This window comes from Copadichromis virginalis, linkage group LG9 (genome assembly GCF_057382275.1).
Source record: "Copadichromis virginalis isolate Kocher_CV1m ecotype Utaka linkage group LG9, C_Virginalis_male_GT1.1, whole genome shotgun sequence".
NCBI lineage: Eukaryota > Metazoa > Chordata > Actinopteri > Cichliformes > Cichlidae > Copadichromis > Copadichromis virginalis.
In genome coordinates this window covers 27,909,949-27,924,513 of record NC_140626.1, presented here as the reverse complement: position 1 = coordinate 27,924,513, position 14,565 = coordinate 27,909,949, and the positions used below count along the sequence as shown (strand labels likewise).

At 41.3% G+C, this 14,565-nt stretch overlaps 1 protein-coding gene across 3 annotated transcripts in view; it reads right to left on the bottom strand.

Moving 5' to 3' along the window:
- myripb (myosin VIIA and Rab interacting protein b) overlaps window positions 1–14,565 on the bottom strand; it is a 129,066-nt gene that overhangs the window by 8,536 nt on the left and 105,965 nt on the right. For 2 of the 3 annotated variants that reach the window (XM_085468572.1, XM_085468573.1), the window contains exons 5-12: window positions 7,799–7,879; window positions 5,831–5,928; window positions 5,413–5,493; window positions 4,553–4,714; window positions 2,884–3,064; window positions 2,027–2,553; window positions 1,102–1,251; window positions 78–851 (exon numbers count right to left, since the gene is read on the bottom strand). In XM_085468572.1, the coding sequence (XP_085324698.1) occupies window positions 78–851; window positions 1,102–1,251; window positions 2,027–2,553; window positions 2,884–3,064; window positions 4,553–4,714; window positions 5,413–5,493; window positions 5,831–5,928; window positions 7,799–7,879 (2,054 nt within the window). The remainder of the gene's footprint in view (window positions 1–77; window positions 852–1,101; window positions 1,252–2,026; window positions 2,554–2,883; window positions 3,065–4,552; window positions 4,715–5,412; window positions 5,494–5,830; window positions 5,929–7,798; window positions 7,880–14,565) is intronic. The other variant, XM_085468574.1, reaches the window with a different exon arrangement.

Below are 14,565 nucleotides of genomic sequence, written 5' to 3'. Positions count from 1 at the left end.
ACCCACCCGAGGGATTAATAAAGTTCTATCTTATCTTATCTTATCTTATCTTATCTTATCTTATCTTATCTCCCCACCTGGTTGTTTGACAGCGCCCCCTCGTGGGAAGAAGGAGTAACAGCAGGCGAACTTGCACTGGATCCGCTCCTCGCTCCCCCTTTCGGTCCCGCTTCCTTCTCCGCATCTCGTTTATGTTGTCTCTTACTCTGCCTGTTGGGTTCTCTTTTGTCTCCTCTCTTTTGTTCCTGGTCTTCCACTTTCATATCTAAACTCTCGCATGCCTTCTCAAACCTCCTCTCCCGACTTCTGCCATCTTCTCTCACCGAGGGACTCTTTATTAGCTTCTCGCTTCTTTTAATCTCTTGTCCGTTCACTTGTTCTACTGCTTCGCTTGCTCTCTCTCTTGATTTGTCACTCACTCGCTGCCTCTCTCGCTCTCTTTCCTTTGGCTTCAATTTCTCTCTCTGTCTGTCACTTTCTTTATCCGTCTGCCTGTCTGCAGGCCAGTTTGTGCACTCTTCCTCAGATGAGCTGCTGACTTTGCTGTTGGCACTGATGACCAGCTGACCAAGTCTAGACTGCAGCTCCCCTTCTAGAGGATCTCTGGTTGTGGATCCAGGCCCTGAGCTACTGGATGAGAGCTCTCGCCCCAGGGTCAAGGAAGGGGGCTGAGAAGGGCTGGGGACCGGTGAATTTGGCGCCAGTGTGTCCAGGTCCTCTGGCTCAGTTGTCATAGCATCTAATTTGAAGGCGTCTGGTGCAGCTGTGGCCACTGGTATAGTGTCAGATTTTGGCTGTTCCTCACTTAATCCCCTCTTCAGCAGGGCGTGGAGTAGAATACCACTGTTTTCCTTAAAGGTCGACATGTAAAATCAAAAGATAATTGTAAAAAATCGAGCAGGTAACCTATATTTGCAGATTTTAAAGACTAAAGCCTAACCCTAAAGAGAAAAGCAGCCTGAACTAGAGACCTTCATTTGGTTCCTTCTAATGGTGAAACAATGCTTTACAACCAAGCCGAACAGCCCCAATAAATAGATGCACAGATGGATTTTAAAGTGAGTTCCTCTTAACAACCAATAAGGAATCACTAAATTTTACCTGCGCTAAGGGGTAGACGGACTGTGGATGGCTCTGGCCTCCAGTCCTGTTTTGCTCTGATGATGACTCCCTCTTACTCTTCCTGCGTCGCCGTGATCTTCTGACGGGATCACTTTGCCTCTCCTCTGCCTCGCTACTGTCTCCCATCACCTGGGAACAGTGACAGGAAGTAAACAGGTACATGTGCCACCGTTACATATCAGATTAAAGCTTTCACATGATAACATGCTTTTCTTTCTAGGACTGTCTTTTGTTATCAGGTTTTAATTGAACGCAACTATTATTTCTGTATCTTTGTCGGCTCATTTGAGGCCTCTGCACCAAGGACTGCAAGTAAAAACTCACGTATCTTTTGTTCTCTATTGTTGTCTCTACTAAGAAAAAGAGCTAACTGGGGGGTGGGTACTTTTCACTTAAGGAACACGGAGTCTCTTTTCAGAGTACAAAAAAGTGTAACAGGGAGCATCCCCAGTTCTACAAAAGCAGTCATGACCTTTTAATCAGCAAATAAAGAGCTGTTGAGTAATTAATTGATATAGGACTTTAAGACTGATAGCAATACCGATATTTGGTAAAGCCAATACTCTGATATATCAGTCAATATTCTTTCTTTCTTCCTTTTAGAATCTCCCTAAAATTTCTCATGTGTGATTCTTCAGTTATGCTCTCTCCTGCTCTGCTGTTGATCAGCAGGTTGTTGTGCTTGTGATGATCTATACATGCATTTCCAACAGGCAAGTTGCAGAGTGCCCTCTGGTGGACAACATCAACACTGATAATATGGTTGAAAGGTGTTTGCAGATATTATAATTATAATATTTGCAGATATTAGTCCACCAACTACTTGGTATGGCTCTAAAATTCTCACTACAAAGGACAATATTTACATCTGACTTTGTAGAACAGGATAATTCAAAGACATCACCTTAGGGTTAAAGTTCACATCCAATGACTCTGATTGGACTGGGTATGGAGAAAAGTTCTGCTGAAGGTGTTGGTGATGCAGCGGCTGGTGATGAGGGTGAAGGTGTGTATCCGGTGGTCCTTTCTTCCTCATCAGATTGTGGGGTGGTTTACGGGGACACGCAGAAAGCACTGACGAGGCCTCGGAGTCTGAGTTGAGAGTCTCTGTGTTGGTGTACTGCCCCGAGGATGGTGAGGTGACCGGGAGATGCTGAGTGTAAATCCACTCGGGGTCGTGCTGGGAGTCCGTGTAGTAAGTCTCATCTGACAGTTTGCGGCGAAACTGCCTCAGCGCTGCACCCCAGCCACCTTCATCATCCTCCTCTGAGTCAGATCCCATCTCGTCGTAAGCGGAGACAACGCCAGACTCCTTTTCCAGCACGCTGAACAACAGGCTCTTCCTCTTGGTGAGCAGGCTGGGCCGAGACAGCTGGGAACTGTGCAGGGCAATCCAGTTGCCGTCTGGACTCTGGAGCACTGAAGAGGCACCTGGATGAAAATCACAAGCAGCAGCAGGAAGTATAGAAGAACGGAGTCAACTGCAGGGATTCAGAGAGTACTAAATAAATTCAATATCCATACTCTCAATAAAATTATATGAGGCTAATATAGAGCAATGCATGGGGTAAATTTCTACAAATAATTTGTATGTCTTTGTATGTATGTGCATCTTTACGACATGTAAAAGTAAATCTATGGCCTTTGTCTAAAAATCTTTAAATCTATTCAGTTATGCATCTACACAAAGTTATATTTAAACTGATAAAAGCGAAATGGAAAGCTGCTCAACCAAAAAGAGTCTGTGAGTGTGACTTTTACTCGAGTTATCCAGGCGATCCATGCTCTTCCAGGTGGGTAAAGATGTGGCCGCCTTTGGCTCCCTTTTCAGAGAAGCGTATTCCTGCAAGCCGTCGTTGCCGCCACCGGCCTCAGCTACCTCCTCCTCTGGACCCTTCTCTGGGGAGTCGTCACTGGTGAGAGAGAACGCTGACCGCAACCGCTGCAAGAACAAACATTGACACACACACAGGTAAATACAGAGAAATATGACACAGATCCAAAGAATGGTACACAACTCTGTTGACAGGTTCTTTCTTTTTTTTTTAGTTTTTTGTTGACAGGAAGTTCAGACAGATTTTTAGCTGAGAAACAGAGATAACTGGCACTTGGCCAGAAAATATAATATCCATATATAGTAATTAAGTAATACACATAAGAGCATTTGGTCCATCTGGACAATTCACTTCCTGTCCAGCAATAAAAAAAAACCCTAAAACGTCACTACTATGCCGGCTGTAATTTACCATTCTCACCAGCAGGTGGAGCTATAACACTGAGCAAATATCTACTAAGCAGTTCCTGTGATTCTTTCTGTGCGAAACAAATAAAAGTTATACATTTACATTAGCTCAAGATTTTAATATACTAAATCACTAGTCATTTATTACTTAATTTTTGTGTATTGTGTATTTTTGTGTAATATTTGTGTATCTGTGGAACAACATAATTTACATTCATGAGAGCTTTTTGGTGCATTTTACATTTGACAGCTTTTAGGAATAGTGTCTGATCTGTACTCTGGCGTCAATTCGAAAAATAAGCTAAGCTAAGCTATACTTTATTCTTCTCCCAAATTTGAGAAATTAATTGCAGAATTAAACACACAAAAATTCCTCTTTAAAAAGGGTGGGGTACAACATTAAGGTTTAGTGTTACACCGCGTAAGTACGCATGTGAGTGTAAATCTGCATGCTTTGTCTGTCAGTGAGTGGTTTTGTAGAGAGCTGATAAACACAGCTTATCCCATGGCAGGCAGAGCAGTCGAGGAGGATCCCTGCGTATTTCACAAGACTTTGATCTTCACTGAGTGAAACAGCAGGAAACTGAAGGCAGAGCCCCGGGGAGAGCAGCCTTGATGCTCTGCACACACACAGGACGATGACAAATCTCCAGGAGTCCTTGGTGACTTGTAGTATGAACCCGTGCCAGGTTTGTGTACTATTGATTTGCCTATGTGTTCCTGTGTGAGGACTTGCTGTAGTTGGCATATTGTATTATCTTTTTTAAAAAAAAAGGACCTTTCCCTCAAACCCTCAACAGTAAGTAAACTCTTCCAGAATTCTCCAACACATCATTAAGAAAAATTAGTATTAAAAAAAAAGAGTCTGAGGAAAAAAATACAGCTTATATTAGGAAATCTAATCGTACTACCTAATTTCAAGTGACTGCATTCACAATTAGTCAAAAAAAGAGAACCTGTCATCGGTGGGTCACGTACAGAGCAGTATGTGATCCATGCTACTAAGAAATCACACACTGTAGTGCCTCTTAGAAGTGTCTCATTGGCTATGTCCTTCTTTAATATACCGGTTATGCTTTATCTGTATTTATTCTGCATGTTTGTTTTTGACTTAAATAGAGATGGCTGAATACGGCAGCATGACATGCTCCATATGTCCCAACAGTTTAGACTGACACAGGGACTCACATAGAGAGAGTAGGAGGTTTTGAGCGGGTCTTGTGGTCCTTGTGATGAAGTGTGAGGCTGAGAAGGAGAGGGCAGTTCACTGGGCTGGATCAGAGACTGAGACTGAGGCCAGACAAAGTCAAACTCTGTCTGCATCTCTGAACGCTTCCTTCTCTGGATGATCTGAGGGAAAAGAAAAAGAAAAAAAGGAAGTGAAGAAGGCGATGAGGAGAGAGAACATGACAGAGACTGTGCATACAAGCTATGAGGCGTACACAACAAGCTTTTTAAAAGGATGAACTAGAATAATAAATGCACAATGGAAAGCAGAAATGCGCTCGTACAACAGAATTTTATGTTTAGCCATTAATAATTTTTAAAGCGATGATTTAATTTTCATTTAAATTTTATTGTAACATTATGTGCTGAAATCTTCAAAGTATTTCATTTCCAGTGAACTGATTTCCAACACGTTTGACTTTAAACTCAAAGGCAATCAAACAACTGCAGATCCTGGCTCCACTCACTATCTGCATGCAAATTAAATGCCATGTGTAAAATTAAAGCAGTTGTCACTTGAATTTTAAAGTAATTTATGCAGATTTTGACACTCTAAATTATCATTTTCGAAGACCTTCTGCTCTTTTCTTGCTTGAAAATTATTTCCTGTGCCATATTTCACTAAAACGTTATATAAGTGCAATGACTTCTGTTTGAAATTATAGAGTAAAAGCGTAATTATTTGTCAATCCATTTGTAAAGGGTGGAGAGGAAAGGCATAGCCTGAAGTGCTACATTTTTTTTTATTTTGAAAGATTTTAGCTGCAATTAATGCTTCCACATAAAAGAGACGAATAAACCTGCAGTAAAGTAATACCTACTTTTTGTACAATGGTTGTGGCGAGTTCTTCTATGAGCTCCTCTTTGTGGTCCCGCAGATACCGAGCCTCATTCTGTTTCTCCTACACACACACACACACACACACACACACACACACACACACACACACACACACACACACACGCAGCATATTCAGTTCAAAGTGAATGTGAATTACCAAGAGAGAGTCTGTGCAAAGGTCTTTGCCAAAAACCATGACTGTATCCCGCTGATACTGAGACCAAGAGGGAGGCAAGAGTAGAGGAGAAGTAAGAAGCCATGACAGTGATATAGGGGATTGAAAATATGGGGATGGAGAGCAGGAAGGCAATACGAAAGCTCTGAAAAGTGGGGGGAAGAAAAGGAGAGGCAGAGGACAAGAGAGGGAGAGGAAGAAGGGGAAGAGAGGGATGTCTTACCAAGCTGTCACTGAACTCCTCTGCCTTAGCAATGGCCTCCTCTATAGCCTCCTCAGCAACACGCAGGGCGACTGTGAGTGTCTCTGCCATACTGTGCCCTGATAACACAACACAGCGCACACAAAAATAAATGAATGCATACAGAGTTCCCTTAACCTTCCCTCCCCTGTGGATGGTGATAGTGATCCACTGCTTCGCTCCAGAATGAACTAGATTACATAGAGAAAAGTAATGGGCCACATACACCTACAGTATCGACTTGAAACCCATGCCACAAAGCTCCCGGTGCACAGCTTTTGTGCTGATGTTAATGCCAATGGAGATTCGGTTCTATGCTGTTATTGAGTAAGCAAAGCGTCAGAGACTTTTATTAAGTCCATCAGCACTCTGCACAGAGAGACACAGACACCGCTTAATTAACTTTACACAAACCACTCTCAAATTCAGTCTTTAAACGGCCAAATTTTTCAAACGTTTGTAAAGGCGCACTGCATGGCTAGTGCTTGATTTTATAAATCAGCGGCAATGGGACTGAAAAGACCTGAATGCAAAGATTTAGAGGAGTGGCCTAATATTTTGGTCCATTTGGCGCATTTAAATGACTATTTCCTGAAATTTCCTACAGACATTCATAGTTTCCTAGAGCCCTAAATTACCTTATTTGAGCTTTTTGCACAAATTTTAGTTTCTAACTATTGCAGCAGTCATGCCATTGAAATTAGACAGGTGCTTTCTATTGTAAGGTAAAGACCCTGCATTAATACAGAGAAAACCCCAGCAATCGGACAACCCTCTACGACTAATTGGTTGGCAACAGTGGGAAGGAAAAACTCCTTTTAACAAGAAGAAACTGGCGCCATCTGCTGTGACCTGTTGGGCACAAGGGAAGGGACTGTGGAAGGGTGCCTTCTGTCCTGAATGTAATTATAATAGCTAATGGTTAAACACAGTGGTGTAGAAACACAGTGAAAAAGAGTGAGTGAAGAAGAAATGCTAAGTGTTTAATGGGAGCAGCCTGAGACCATTGGTGCATAATTAAGGTAGGTTTTCAGGGTCACCTGATCTAGTTCCATCTCCTTTATCAAAAAGGAAGTTTTAAGCTTAATCTTAAACAGTCTGTCTCCCAAATCCAAACTGGGAGCTGGTTCCACAGAAGAGAGTCCTGAAAGCTGTCGACTCTGCCTCCCATTCTACATTTAAATACCCCAGGAGCCACAAGTAAACTAGCAGTCTGAGAATCAAGTGCTCTATTGTGGTGATATGATACTATGAGGTCTAAAAGATAAGATGGGGACTGATTATTCAAAATATTATTCAAAATGCTAGATTTAACAGGGATCCATTGAAGGCAAGGTAATATGGGAGAAATACGCTCTTTCTCCTTCTAGTTCCTATTTAGTGCCTGCTTAGTGCTGATGTTGCTAGGATGCTGAAATTCAAACGATTTTATTTAATGTGTACAACGACCCTCAGTTTGACTCATACTACGATTATTTTACCCTTGCTGTAAATCATCATAAAAGAGCGCAGTTTTGTTGGCATTTCTGACACACCTATAAACACAAATACACACATACACACATTAAGCATATGGTATTTTTTTCTGCATGGGCCTTTTAGAAGTTGACATTATCTAAATGGCAGATCTTGATCACTGCACACAGCAGATAATTACCAGTAAACAAACAAAATTGGGTTTGTTTACTGTCAGCCGCATATCTTGTTAGCATATTTATCCATTTATGAAAGCGTACGTGTAAATATAATAAGCATCCACAAGAAAATCTGCTGTCTGTGGTGAGCACAGGGCGGGAATTTTATTTATGTGCACTTTTGCATGAAAGGAGGTTTATTTGCATTTGCATCCAGGAGATATAGAAAAGCACAAGCATGCTGATTCTACCTGTGGCTGGAATTACTCATCTGCAGTGCCACAAAACGCCGCCCTCCCATCACCGCATCCCTCACCTTCGCTCTGCTTGTAGAAGGCGGAGTCACTGCCGCAGACGCTGCCATCGTTGTCGTTGCTTCCCTCGTGAACGCTGCTTTCTGAAACACAGAGGTCGTGAAACGAAGCCTTCAGATAAAAGCTTTCAAACACAGCCTGTCATAGAACTTCAAATATCCTGCGTGTATCATTCCAGAAAATAGAATCGCCGCATGCTTTTTTTTTTTGTTCTGTCACCACGTTAAAAGTAGGTTACACTGCCAATGTCACCAAGACCTCTTTTTCTACTCTCGTCAACTGGATTTCCAACTGCACTTTTGTCATCTTGTCAAGTTGTATTGTTTCGCTTCTTCGACTCGGCGCCATTTCCCAATTGTGATGTTTAAAAGAAAAAGAAAAAGAAATAAACAAAAATAAGATGACAGTTGAAAGAAAATGACAATTCATCTGATAATTCCCTTTGCCTTTCAAACAAATGACATGTTTTTGCTCACCAAGGACATTTTCTCTTAAGCATCACAGTGCAGTGGTGTGTTGTTTTTCCGGTGTGTGTTTTATGTCTAATTCAGGCCAAATCTCTTGTGAGTCTGTGCTATATTTGTGAAGTTATCTTTTTTTGAGCAAATTTCTAAAATCTAGAGTTACAACAAAAGGGACGTTCCTTTAACTCGAGATGGAAATTTGACAGGTCTACTTAAAGAGCTGTGAAACCCCAGAGAAGGAGTAGTAGTTACTATGTGCCCGCCTTCAAAACCAAATATTCCCTTAGTGGCCCATTAACTCCTGTTAGATATCTCCCCTGTGGTTCCCATTTATTGTGGCCTTTCACATCAATCTAGCTGTTAAAAAAATGAAAAGGGAGCACGTGGACATGCAGATTTTAAGAAGACAAACTGTCAGATGACACCAGAGAGCTCTCTGGGTGAATTTCCAACTTAGCCTCTGATATAAGTCCTTCTCAAACATGAATCCTTGCTCTTTTTCCGTCTTTGGTTTTCACTTCAGCTTGTTTCCACTTAGCACTCGGAGCCAAAACAAAAACCAAACTTCTACTCAAAGCCTAGGCTTTGTCCCAACATTTCAGCCCCTGCTGCTAACAAAACCCACAAGCAAGACTAAATTCCATGATTCCCACTCTTGGCCCGTCTCCTATAGCTTCTGCCGTTAATCTAGCCCCGATGCTGCTCCTGTTGGACGGGCTGCTGTCACTGACTAAATACACAGAAGCAGCAGAATGTGCCCGATGGTTTGGTGCAAGTCTGCCACTGATCTCTGCCACAGCTAACTGCAACACTGCCAAGAAAACAGGCAAAACCATTACAGAGCCATCACTCTTTCACACTCCAGTGTTTCTATTGGATGAAAGGTGGATTTCTCCCCTGAATATGTACATTTTGCAAGGAGCAGCAATAAGTCTTATAAAAGGCTTTCAGCCTGGGTTTAATGGGTCCTACGGATGAAAAAAGGAAGCCAAGTAAACAAAAAAAACAAATCCATCAAAATTACAGAAACAGCATTTTCTCCATTCCCCCATGAGAGCAGCAGTAACAGAGCCAGCTGTCAGCCGTGCTGTACTAGTCCAACTCTACAGCAAGATGAACTACTGTTTGTCAAAGCTCTGCAACATTATAGTGCAGAGCCCGAAAGCCTCTAAACTGCTATATTACTCCTTTCTGACCCCCAGAAAAAACAATGTTGAACGTGCCTCTACGCACGGCTTTAAAGTCGCATTGGCCTCACTCTACTTTGAGGAGTTGTCATAGATTTTGCGCTGCCTCGTGCATGTCCACTTGTAAGCCCAGTTCTCCCAGTTGCAGTAAGGTATAACAAGTCCCCAAACTATTACACGCTCCACACCTCCTTTCCTCCTCCAAAGTTGTCTCACCTTGACTCACACGGAGTCCAACAGAGTGGTACTGTTCTCGCTTGGTTAGAGCTGAATTATAGTTTCTGACAGTGTGGAAGGGGACAATAGGTGGGGGAAATTACCTGCAGCTGCTCAGGACAATGTAGACACAGAAAAGACCGCTGTCACAGAAAGTGACACGCCTCACAAGAATCACACAGACACACACCGACTGGTAGGAAAGTGGGTGGAACTGCACGTCGACACAGAGGATGAAAATCTTTCTTAACCTTAATGGAAGCAGCCTGGAGCACGCTGTCGTTTATTCAGCGTATATTCATCACCGACGAGCACTTTACAAATTTAACAAAAAGTGCCTCCGCTCGCGACGAGCTGCAAACACAAAATTGACTTATCGCATAATAAAGTGAATACGGCAAATGTGTTGGCAAACAGTTGCTTATTTAACATTCCCCTCACCGACCGTTGAACAATATATCTGTCTTACTCCATTTGTAATGCTCTACTCTGCTCACCAGCAAAGTTGGGAATGTTTTCAGCAAACGGTGATTGGCTGGGTAGTGAATGCTTGATTTTTAACCTACATTAATTTTTCAAAGCTCATTTCACGGACAGAGTCGCCTGCTGCGGCTTGGAATTAGGTCGAAAACAGCCGTGAAAACAAAACAAAAATTTTTTAAATGAAAGGCACAATTAGCTGGACAATTTCTAAATAAAATATATACCTGGATGTCCGTTTTTAATAAAGAACAAAACGAAAAACAACGATGCACATTTGTCACTTAAAATCCTTTTTAAATCCTTGGAGGTGTTTTATTCTCATTTTGTGCTATGAGACACTAAAATATGGGCTACGTCTGAAATCACTGTTTTGTTCACTCATTCACAAATCTCTACATACCTGCATAATAAGTATGAATAAGCAGGTGTGGGCACTGCTGAAAAATGAGTCATGTGGTGTAAGGTATTTCCCCAAGTAACCTTTCCATATGGAAGAAGTGTAAAATTTTTCACCCAATTTAGCTGAACTGGAGAGCACAATACCAAAAAAAAAAAAGGGATGCAGATTAGGAGTCAGATGCACTATTATCATCATCATCATCATCATCATACTATAATGATCATACAGTATGTCTGTATATTTGTTTTGTATCTTATATCTGTCTTTATGCTTCTGTATTGGTTATTATGTTATCTGACTTTTAGACCGGAAGGTTTTTTCTTTGAATTTGGTTCCTTACTGTCGTAGTAGAATTCCTTGGTCATGTATTACATCCTCTGTTTGTAGCCTGTCTACATTCTAGTTCATTTTCCTTTTGTGAACCTTTCCTGTCTCCCCATTCGTGTTCCCATGTCTCTCTGGCTGTCAATATCCCTGTTTTGCCAAGTGCGCGTGTCATAGTCTGGTTCTCAGTATGTGTGTTACTTCCTGTTTTATTTTGATAGTCCCTTGTCTTGTGTTTGTGATGTTCAGTCTGTCAGTCAGTTCAGCTTGTTGTCAGTCTGTCAATAAGTTCCTACATCGCCCTATTATAGTTATAAATGAAAATGATAGTTTCTTGTTTTCATGGTCTTTTGCCAGCAACAAAGTTAAGTTCACCTCTTTCTGCTGAGTCCTGCATCCATATGTAGTAGTATAACTCCACAGTATGTGTAACCAGTTAACTACACAGGCGCTTCAAATTACAGCTGCACAGACAGAACTAGCAACGTTATTGACTTTTCTAACTGACCAGTTGAGAGCAGTTTACTGTATAATTAATAGCTTTGGTGTGTTTGTGGAAACAGATGTTGACACATAAAGGAGGATACAGAGTCCACACAGAAACACTGTCTGAGAGGCTGCAGTGTGCATCATACATCTTCAGCTCCAAAGGCTGAATTAATACAACCAAATGAGGCAACATTTGCTGAGTGTTGTCAATGGCAGTGTGAGAATAAGCCAGAGGCTCAGAGCAAGAGTCCCATGTGAACAGTGTGAGTTGGCAACCATGCTGATGACGTTTAAATATGCAAAGTATGTTGCCCCCGGAGACTGCTGACTGAAAATGTTACCGTGCTACAACGCTGATAGCGATTTATGACTGATTTATGAGCAAACGCACTAAAGTAAGATTGCAAAAATAGTAAATAATATATTTGCTAAGGCATACACCACTGTGAACACACTGATTTCTGGATTTCGCCCAAAGAACGTCTATGCCTACAACCTTAACAAGCTGATGGATGTAGCTAGCATATTGCTCAAGAACCTCCTTGTCCTTCTAGAGTGCTTCAATCTTCAACCTCTTTAATGCTCCATATATACGACAGAAGCAGTGTAGAGTCAGATTTTATTAAATTTTAAGGCATTACAATTAGATGAAGAACTTAATCTAGTTCATGCATTGTCTTACAAGAATAAAACCGTGTATGGATATTGAATAATATGGTTTAATAGGCCACTGCGTGCAGCAGAAATCCAAATTCTTTGCTGTGTTGGAATAAAAATATTGAATACAAAAGCAAGAAGAACTGCATGCTCTCATAAACAATTTGGGTTATGTTGATTGAAATAAATAGAGTGTCATAAAACAGACTATGTGGAAAGACAGAGGAAACAAAAGAGAGTCAGGGTGCATGAATAAATGAGCCAATAAAGCTCCACTTAGAGCATTCCTGAAGTGCCAGCAGCAGCGGCAGCAGGAGGAGGAGAGTCTGGGCCGTTTCCTTTCAATTACTATGCAGCATCTGGCAGCACATACAGTCTCATAAACAAAGTCCTCAGAACAATGGCTTAACTGACAGAGTGTCTGTTCACATCATGAAAGCCTAGGTAGTGAAGAAAAGTAACGTTTATTTATCTGTGAGAATTTGGCATTTTACTTATTTCCTTATTTGAGATTATGTCAAAGTCATTTAGATCTATCATGAAATGTAAGACACACGATGTAGGGTGTTTGATGAAATAACTTCATCCAGGTGGGGCTTCTAGCACCGGGAAGCGTGTGGGTTCATGCGTGATGAGAAATTAATTAGTATTGGGGCAAACACAGCCTTTAAAGTTCAAATGATGGCGGCGAGCAGTAAAATGAAGGAGAAAAATGTTTCCACTAATTAACTGCAGCTTTCAATTTTTTTTCCCCACTTCTGAAAAGCAACCAAAGCCACCTGCAGACCGCAATTACTTAAAAGGACTGACTTGATGACTTGAAGCAAGCAGCCGATTGGACTAATCTTTCTAATGCAGGAAACAGGTCACGAACAATGCTGTTTAATGACTCAAGAATGCAGCCCCGAGTCAGCGAAAATGCTCATTTGGGAGAAGAAGGAAACATTAATCCCACACAAAGCAGTGCATGAAAGAAAAAGATAAAAACAGACATTATGGCAGAAAATCTTAAGAGGTTAGACATTAGTGTAGGAGTAGTTGAAAAGAGGAGTGGGATGTAGAAAAACTACTAGAAATAATACAAGGTGGTATTAAATCCAGGGGCTAAAGATCAGACCTTTCAGTGCATCAACACACACACATACTGTATCTAAATGAATGCCAGCAGATACAGTTGACTTGTTGACACCACTAAAAGTCCAAGCCTTGTAGTTGTTTGCTTTAAACGTCAGTAGCTCTAGGCTCCCGGTTAACATTTTGCCCTCATCTTAGCACACATACAGAGCACTGTACTAAGAGTCACCAAGCTTTCAGCTCAAAGAGCCCAGCCAATCAAAAGAAAAGATCCCACAAATGCCAATAAATGATTTCCATGACTGTCTGGTGGAATAGCTTTATCGTAAAAGGTGCAAAAGAAGGTCTCAAATGAGGACAAATCTCCTAAAAATAAAAAAATATACATAAAAATGATCCAGGAGACCCTTGGGTTTTGTTACTACATTTCTCTTCTTCTGCACTATTTTAGCAGAACAGCACGAAGACAGACTCAAGGTCACTGTTCACATTGTCCTGTCAGTGACTCACTAGATAAGCTACATGTAACCTACTGCATAGCAGTTCAGTGCTGAGGGTTGAGACTTTAAATCAGTCAGTGGACAGAAAAGGATCAGACCAGACCTCGTTCAGCAGCATTTAAAAGAAGTTGCCTCATGAGCACATAAAATAAAAGCTGAGCCAATGTAAAGCATTGTATTTGAAAGCAATCTGCTGTTTGCATGGAAACACATTCTGTATTATTGTAGCTGTGCTGAAGCTTTTTATCACCACATGTGAATTGTGTGAATCCAGTTTTGCAATATGCATCACATTCAAAAGAATGAGAAAAAGAAAAGAGACTCAGAAGAGAAAGATTTGCACAAATGTTTGCAGCTACACATCAAACATTTGGAGTTACATCAGGTTTACTCACACGCCTGCTCCTCTCTCCCTCAACTTTCTCACTACTGAGAACTGAAGGTGATACGATGCCGGAGGATTTCTCAAGTCACTGTCACCTTCCTCGATAGGTAAGCCTCCCGAGCAATTGAAGGGATGTGACAGCAAACACAAAAGGCAGGAGAAAAGTAGGACATCAGTAATCCTCCATTTGAAATGAATGAGATTTAAGTGTCAGAAAAAAAATTCACCATTCCTGCTCTTGATCTTTTATAACCAACTCACCGTGCTGCGTTTCATGGCGAATTTTATGATGTTATACCATAAAATGAGACTGGAGAGGCAGGGAGATATCTATAAACATTACATTGTGATGGAGATATTTAATCCAAAGCTAATCTGTCATAAAAAAAATTGCCAATGGCCAATATCCAACATTGGCTACTGCACTTAAACCAGTTTACCACAGTGGAACAGAAATAGATTTTAGAAAGAAGCACAGCTTTTGCAAAAGACATGAACATGGAACAATATTTATTTAAAGTAGGCAGCCACTTTTTTAAGCACACCTGTTCGACTGCTCAACAGCAACTCGACAGGAAGAACCTACTGAC